Below are 8813 nucleotides of genomic sequence, written 5' to 3'. Positions count from 1 at the left end.
ATTCGAAACCTAAAAACAAAAACCGAAAGTGATGGGATAATTGCTTCCCGTGAAAAGCAAAATGAAAACGATTCAATAACACTTTTAAAAATGTATGGTCCATCATCAAAATCCAGTTGTTGTGTTCTATTTTCTAAATTGATGTTCCCCTAAAGTAAATTTCAGTTTTCAACTCAAGAATTAAATTTAAATCACACAGATCATAATTTTCTATCCACACATTTACTAGTCGCAATAGTTCCACTCGTGCAGCAGAGTTTGGGAAGAAAGTCCCGCCAGAATCGATAACTCCTGGAGACCATTAGTGAACACCCAGCCGGGCAATAAAAAACGTTATTAAAGTAGCTTTTCTAGCCCTAACTAATTGATACGTTTCAAAATGAATCGTCAGCTTTTCAGATGAGTTTTCAAATTTTTTTGTGTACCACCCATCATTTTCTGCACAGTACTGCTGGTATCCTCATTCGCCATCTTGTTCCACCACTTTTCCATTTGAGCGGGTTTTTTCATGGTTCTGCCACATTTCTTCAGTTTGCCTCTAACTATTGCCCAATATTTCTCGATGGGACGAAAATCCGGACAGTTTGGTGGATTGATACTTTTTTTCTACAAAATCGATCTTGTTCTCCTTATACAACATAACGACATCCCGGCTGTAGTGGCAGCTTGCCAGGTCCGGCCAGAACTTCACCGAACCTTTGTGGGACCGAATGAATGGCAAAACCCTCTTCTGGAGACATTCTTCTTTGTAAACAGTTCCATTCATTGTGTTCCAGTGATGAAAATCTTAGTCTTCTTCCCACAACTACAGATGCCTTGCCAAATCATCAACTTACGAGCAAATTTATCTGCGAAAACAAACTTGAATCTACCCGCAACATTCCCTCTACGCTTCGCAAGGTAAAATTTGTTACCGGGTATTTGTCCAAAATCCATTTTGACGTAAGTTTCGTCGTCCATCAAAATGCATCCGTTGTACTCGGTCAACACTTTCTCGTACAACTTCCTTGCCCTGGTTTTGGCAACCAGGTTTTGTTTCAGCGTCCTGTTGGGGTGTTTGCTTGCATTACTACCGCAAGCCATCTCGCAAACAAATTCGTCGAGCTGTACTGTGGTTTGTCTTGAACTTTTTCGCCAAATCACGCAAGGAGACTTCAGGATTATTGTGAACTGATCGAATTACCTTTGCTCGCAGCTTCCGGTCATATGTTTCACTTTTACGCCTGGTTTGTTTTGCTCGATCCACCGTAAGGATCTCCCGGTAACGTTGCAGCACCGAATTTACAGTCGATTTAGGATATTTCAAGAATTTCGCGATTTTTACCCCTGACCACGTCGGTTTCTCTACGTGAGTGTGCAGAATTTTCTCTCGCCTTTCGCGTTCCATCGTCGATAACTTTTGACTGAATGCTTCAATCTTAATGAAATTTTCACCACTAAGTAAACAAACCATCCGGATCAAAGAACTGTCAATAGATTCGCGATATGACAACTAAGGGCGCTGCAGTAAACGAAAAGATGCGACCAGATTCTATGAGAAACAAACTTTACCTCAAAATGGACCTAAACCTGGCTGGAGGAGAATATGAAGTTTTAATCGAAGGATCTTTGGCCTCTAAGTAATCTGGATTTGAACCTCCTCGACTAGTTGATATGGGCCTATGTTCAAGCGAAGGCCTGTGGATCCTCTCACTCAAGTCTCGATTATCTGAAGGTTTTCATCTCTGAGGCGTGGGCTTCAATGTCAGAAGAATTGAAGCAGAAGAAATACTTCTATTTCTACTGCTATTTCTACTGCTATTTCTAATAGAAATCTTCTATTTCTGCCATCTCAATGTCCCTCATGTTTTTAAGTCGATTATATCCAACCAGGTGTATCAGATCTTTTTTAAGTAGAGGTCATTTTCAAAATGTAACCATTAGCTGGAAAGACATCAGATGACTTGTAGGTTCTAGGACTTTAATCACTAAGAGATTGGATTCTAGTAAAATCTGGGACAAAACATGTCAAAACAGGTGCTAAGCTATTTAAAATAGCTTTTTTTATATTGAAATAGATGAATGTCTAATTTTTGCAAGACGTCATCAAAATAGTTGACAAAAAGAACGATGATCTCTGACCTCAAGCATACAATACTTTCTACGACACTTATCTACACTTCCGGGTCTGAACGATTTTATGAAAAACTTATTAAAAAATAGGGAAAATCTGAACAGAAACTAGGCATTATTTTCAAACATACAAGAGGAAAAAGAAATAAAATTACTTCAAATTAAAAGTTTTCATCGAATTACAACAGCAGTTTTACAATCGAATCTAACGAATAAATTTACTCTAAAAAATTGTTTTATAACAAAAAATTTAAAATTTTTCGAAGAGACATTTGATTTTTTTTTATTTGATTTAGCTAAAAAATCTTAATAAATTCCGAGTAAAATGCAGAAAGTTTAAAAAAATATGTGGCCATCCCGGTCAGATTTAACTTTTCTCGAATTCTTAATTTGGTTTATGAGCAAACCTGGATATATCAAGTAAATTTGGAATAAACGTTAATCAAAGTAAAAAGCTACCTACAGTGGAAAATAGACGGATACATCTAAAATGTTTTACTGAAACCATAAGTTTTTGATGATTTTGAAGGTTTTTCAACATAACTTTTGGATATTTTATAAATTATATGTTATCCAACATCCAATCAACATCCAATAAACATCCAATCATCTCAAAAATTTGAGAAGTCTGTTTTGTATAAATTTAAAAAAATAAATATTCGGCCTATTTGGCCGAATACCTAGCTCAACTATTCGATGAGCCGAATATTCGGCTTAACGGTTTTTTGGCGATATTCGGCGCCGAACATTCGGCCGACCGAGTATTCCGTACATCTCTAATGTAAATATAAAAAAAGTGTTTTTGAACGTTGGTGACTGATTTTCGCATTTTTTTTCTGGGTCATACTGTTTCTGATTATCCTTGATTATTGGTACATATTATTAATTCAAATTGGGATTCCGTTTTTATTTATAAGTAGATGTCGTATCAGAGATAGAAAATTTCAAAGAAATTCATTTCCACAGTTTAAGAAAAATTAACCGATGAATACGACATTATTTCTTGAAACACTGGGCGAATTGGGTAAGTTTTTGATATCGTTGATATTGATTTATTTAGAAACTTTGTTTAAAACCGCAATAAATTTAGCATAATGTTTTGAAAAATAATAGAGTTTCAGACTATAGTCTGTGCTTATAGCGTTTCTTAGACCACCAACGTAAACACTTTTTGAACCACACCACAAGTGGGTCGTAAATCTTACCAGTTTATGTAAGCCTTGCAGGATAAAACAAAGGGTAAACGAAAAATGGTCAAACCTCGCCACCAGTGAACTTGTAACGTGATAACTTCAACAAATGTAAACCACTTGAGAAAGTCATGTTTGCAAACGGTGGAGAATCCTTCAGGAAACATGGAACAAGGACATATGTACTGTATGTACCTACAACAAAGACCACAAATTTATGACAAATTCATTGTCGGCTTCTGAAAAGCGTCGTTGAAGGATCGGCGCTGACTGAGTCTGAAGGAAGATTTGAAAATATAGATTTTTAATTTTGATTTTGATTTCTAGCTGTGAATTCTGAATAAGGAATGGATTCCAAAAATATTTTCTCTATTTTCCAGTTGGAAAAGCGATCAAAAATAGAAATGAGCGGACGCAGCCAGTCGTCCTAAAAATAGATTTCTCTCGTTATCGACGGGAGAGCACGGGAGAAAGGGGCGTGGCTAATGCACTTTAACAGCGCATGCGCTCCGAGAGCACTTTTTCGAAGTTGCACATTGGTTGAGCTCTGACTCTTTATGTTTTTTCTAATCTCATGAAATTGCAGTGCAATTGCAATTTGCCAACCGTAAAATGGAAATTAACCTAAACACCCTTTCAACAATAATGGTCGTCGACCATCATTCTTACCGAAACCCCGGAATGTCATCCATAAGCTTAATGTTTTAATTGGTGGTAGCTAAGCCAGGAAGACGTTGGTGATCCGCAAAGTAAATAAACTGAGCATCGGAAAATTCCTGGGCAAGTGAGGCAGGGGAAACGAAACGACGGACGTCTAAGGGAAATTCCTGATCTTTTTGTAATCCGTTTCAATTCCTTCCTTCACAATTTCGAGTCGAGGAGTCAAGTGGAAATGAGGGAAAATCAGTTCGCTTTTGGCGATCGCGCGGTAGAGTCGTGTTCACTGTTCTAGGATAACGGTACGCGTAACCGTTTTTTCATTTCGGGTTTCCATTTCAAACCTCAAGTGGTTCAAGTGGGTGGATTTGCCTCCTAAAAATAGTGCAATTTTGTTAGTTTTTGACGTTTCACCGTACTTGAAAGCGTGTGATTAATCGACCTGTGTCAAAAAATGCATTCGTCGTTTCAAGTGATGATGGATCACCGTTATTGAGAGAGTTGGTTTACAATTTTGAGGTTAGCAAATTGGGAGGATTAAACTAAAACATAAACAAACAAATAAGAGTACAAGTTACACAAAAATGTACAATAAAATGGCCAACTTTGATGCCCCGACGGAGGGAGATTTGTGTCAGACAGTTTGTGAGTCGGATCCCTATTACGATTCACCGGGCCATCATTACTACACCCAGCTCTATCCGGCGGATTCACAAAATTCAGGTAAGAAATTCAACACAGTACCCGGGGAACTACGGGGTCGATAATTCACTTTGAACTACCGGTTGTCTGGTAAACATAACCGAACATTCGGAAAAAATAGCAAACAGTCAATAATGATATTACCAAATCTGATGTTTCTTGAATTTTTGAAATTACTATACAGCTCTTTTACGAAAATTTGATTTTTTGGACTTCTTGCATTTCAACTGTAATATCTCACATGTATGGCTAAATCTGCCTTAAGCTGAGATTTCATTGAGAAATTTTTGAAATGACGTATGTCAAGTTTAAAAAAAATCGGAGGTCATGATCGAGACTTCTGCAAAGTAAAATGGACTTATGTTTGAATACGAAATCAAACGAAAAATCAAACAATTGAGTACATAATGTATATCTACAGCGGTGTTCGAATAAATAGCAGAGCCACCAAAAGCCCGATGTAAAGTGCTATTAGGTTATGTGAATTTATTCCGTTTAAACAAAAAAAAAAAAATATCGGCGTATGGATTGAATTAAGCATTAACAAATTTGGAAATTAAAAAAGTACACAACGTATTTGAAAAAATGAACATCTCCCACTTTTATGACGAACTTTGTGCTGTGCAACTTCTGTTTTTCTATTTAAAGTTTCATTTCATTGCAAAAGAACTGAACTTCAAGTCAATGTTTATTTGAGATATCCTAAGCAAACCGAAACCAATTTTATGTTCTCAATCAATCAATACTTGATAATAGACATCTTTAAACTGGAATTAAAAAACGAGCACAATTCCATATTATTGATCTTTTTTGAATAGAAGCACCGATATTTTTTTGGGAATGCATAAAATTTACATAAATTAATGGCATTTTACGAAGATCTTGGCGCTGCTATTCATTCGAACGTGACTGTATTTCTTTTACAGCAATGTCAACAACACATTTATTCTGACATTATAACACCAATAAACCAAAAGGCTTGATTTTTTTTCGTTTTCCTTTTTACCAGAAATTTCAGACCAGATTTTTGGTTTACAAAACGCAAGTTTACCAGGTATCGTTCAAAAGTTTTAAGGAAATCCAAATTTTTCATTATTTTTTAAAATCTACACACTTGTTTTCATCATATAACTTAAACTTTTCAACTTTCCTTTCTGTTTAACAATTTGTCTTAGAATTTCATAATTCGCCGAAATGCCAAAAATTTAATAAGTAAACAAGAGAAACTTCACAGCAAAATTTCAGAAAAAAGCGTTGAGTCCTAGGGGAGATAAAAAACTATAAATGAAAAAAATTCAAAAAGTTATAAAATTTTCAGTGAAGCTACCTAGTAATGCAAACAAAATTTGGTGACAATCTTTCCAAGTGGTTTTTAAGATAGCGTCTTATACAGAAGCTCATTGTTACAATTTTTGAGCGGGTCGAGATAAATCCAGGAATGTTCCACTGGGAGACCCAAAAACTGCTGGAAATCAACTATGCGACCAAAGTTCATATGGTAAATTATTTAAGGAGTCTTAGAGGATCTAACAGTGAGCTAAAATTTAAATAAAAATGAAGATGATTAAATCCATGAAGTTAAGAATGTGAGAGATTTTATCAAACACAATTCAAAAATTTCAATAGGGGAAGTAATAAAAAAAGATCTTATTTTCTGACTGGTTCGTCTAGCTGACTAATAAACAGGCCTGACTCAACTTCTACACGGTAAAAAAGCTGCTTGCCGTTTAAAAAAAACAAAAAAATGGTGGTCGAATCGTGCGCCAAATATTTGTACCGGGGAGCGGAGAGAAATTTTGAAAAATTTCGTAATGGACAGCAAAACAAAACATCAGGCAGGTTTCCAGCCAAAAACATTTCGTCAGCAAGTCTCTCCTGGATGTTCTAGAGATAAACAATGAGAAAAAATTGGAAAATTTTATTTCTAGTACTTGAGGAAGCTGATGATCTGTTGAAGCTGCAATTCAGACGGTGTTTCATAAAGATTGACACGATTAATAGCTAAATATTCAAAGAAGTCTGCCTCCAAATGCGACCGTTTTCCCTGCATAGCACTTTAAATGGTCCCAAAAAGTTTATACTCTGTTTCGGCTGGATCTGGAATGGTTCCATTGCGCAAAAACTGTAGTGGAGTGATAAAAAGTAAAAAATGTTGTTTTTGTACCGAAGGAGGAAAAACGGCTAAATTTGTCTTAACTTCTACCAAATTCAAAATTTTGACTTATTTAGAAGGTCAAGCTTCAGGAAACAGAAAAAAACGTTATCAAAAATAGCCTTGTTTAAAAAAAAATGTGGTTCATAGTATACATTCAAGGTCACACGTAGTTCCCAAATTTTAGACTTTAATTTTCTAAATTTTCATCATTCGACGCCATTTCGAAAACCATTTGGCAGAATGTCACAAAAATTTGCAAAAGTAAACATAACATTACTAAGCAGCTTCGCTAAAAATTTTATCAATTTTCAGCCATACACACAAAAGTTGTTCATGAAAAAATATGTTGCATTTTTTTTTCGAATACACTCCTTAAGAGTGCTGCATCTCAAGTCCTTGAAATTAAAGGTACGTCAAATCTTCACAGATATTAGTGAAAGAATAGCACTAACTTGAATAAAATTGAATTGAATTGAATTGAATTGTAGAAAAAAATATCAATCCTGTAACAATTTATGGAAGTTCAAAGTTGAAGATTCTGTGTGCGTGCATATGGGTGTACGGTCAACTGAGACTAATACTAACGGGTTAAAATGGATAGTTTTATGAAAAAAAAAAATGAGAAAAGATTATTTTATTATTATAACATTGAAAAAGTTTGACAAAAAAAAAATCGCATATTTAAAATTATTTTTGAGACAATTTTGAAATTTGACAGAAAATTTACGAAACATGACAATTATTCCGATATTTATCTGAAATTCCAAAGGTTTTTCCTGTTTTGATAATCAACCTGTACATCTTTTGGGGCCGTTTAATACCACGTGGACAACTTGAGGGAGGGAGGGGGGTATGGAAATGTCCACGCTTGTCCACGCTTGGAGAGGGGGTAGGGGTTTGGGTCATGTCCACGTAAACATACTTACTTTAAAAATATTTTCTAAAGGTGAATAAATATTAAGAGGTTTAAATCAAAATCTTGAAATAGCAAAGCTTTCCAGTTTAAGTTTGAACAATTAGTAGCTACTTAAAAGCAAGTGATAAGTATAATAATTTACAAATTGAATATTTTTTAAAAATTCGTGATACCAGGAAATTTTAACTCGGTTTTTTTTTCAAAATCAGCCAATTCTATGAAAAAAAGGCAAAAAGTGGTGTTTTCTAACTGTTAAGTTATACACAGCAAAAATTATTTACTTTTGATGCGAATAGATCCTTGGTCAAGATTATTCTAAATTGTTAACATGGACCCTTGTGTGCTGAAATGTATTTTTCACATGTTCTTTGGGATTTAGGGCTTGTTATAAGTTCATGGGGAGACCTATGATTAAAATTGAGTTTCTCAACTCAATGATTTTCTCCCGTCTCATATCCAATCATTATTCTTTGAATGCGGTACTCTATCGTATAAATATTGCTGCCAGTATGCGGTTGCTACTTAGACATCAAGCACATTGTTTGGTCGTGTGAGGACCATCTTGTCGCCAGAGCGAACTTAATAGATTCCCTTCAGGCCCGAGGGAAACCACCCAACGTTCCAGTGAGGAATGTGTTAGCTGTGTTGGACTTGGACTACATGTTCGAAATCTACCTTTTCCTAAAAACTATCGATCTACAATAGTTTACACGTCATCTCATCGCTACACCTTGTCTATAATTCTTTTTATTTTTCATATTGCCCCAGAACTACATACAAGGACACAATTGTAATCAAACAAAATGAGTTGGGCTCCTTAAGCCTAAAGGTATGAAACGTCTCAAAAAAAATTTACAAAAAAAAGTACAAACTATAAGCATAGTAAAAAAATTCGATGCATCGGCCGGGAATCGAACCCGGGCCGCCCGCGTGGCAGGCGAGCATTCTACCACTGAACCACCGATGCTTTGATAAATAACCCAAACAATTGTTTCGACGAAAATCTTAAACATGAACATATGTACAGATTTCGGTATTTGTGATATTTTTATCATTCTTTGATTGTCGAATTTTATCACTA

The 8813-nt window shown here is 35.4% G+C and overlaps 1 protein-coding gene and 1 non-coding gene across 2 annotated transcripts in view; one reads left to right on the top strand and one right to left on the bottom strand.

Moving 5' to 3' along the window:
• The first annotated feature begins 4241 nt into the window (after positions 1–4241).
• The window catches only part of LOC129737810 (heart- and neural crest derivatives-expressed protein 1), a 33479-nt gene continuing 28907 nt past the window's right edge, over positions 4242–8813 (top strand). The window contains exon 1 of the mRNA XM_055728974.1: positions 4242–4682. Within this exon, the coding sequence (XP_055584949.1) occupies positions 4544–4682 (139 nt within the window). The 5' untranslated portion in view covers positions 4242–4543. The remainder of the gene's footprint in view (positions 4683–8813) is intronic.
• On the bottom strand, positions 8629–8699 carry Trnag-gcc (transfer RNA glycine (anticodon GCC)). Its single transcript has one exon. It is a non-coding gene; the product is annotated as a tRNA-Gly (tRNA).

Source organism: Uranotaenia lowii, chromosome 1, assembly GCF_029784155.1.
Source record: "Uranotaenia lowii strain MFRU-FL chromosome 1, ASM2978415v1, whole genome shotgun sequence".
Lineage (NCBI taxonomy): Eukaryota > Metazoa > Arthropoda > Insecta > Diptera > Culicidae > Uranotaenia > Uranotaenia lowii.
The sequence above is the reverse complement of the archived record's forward strand: the minus strand, read 5'-3'. Positions and strand labels throughout refer to the sequence as shown.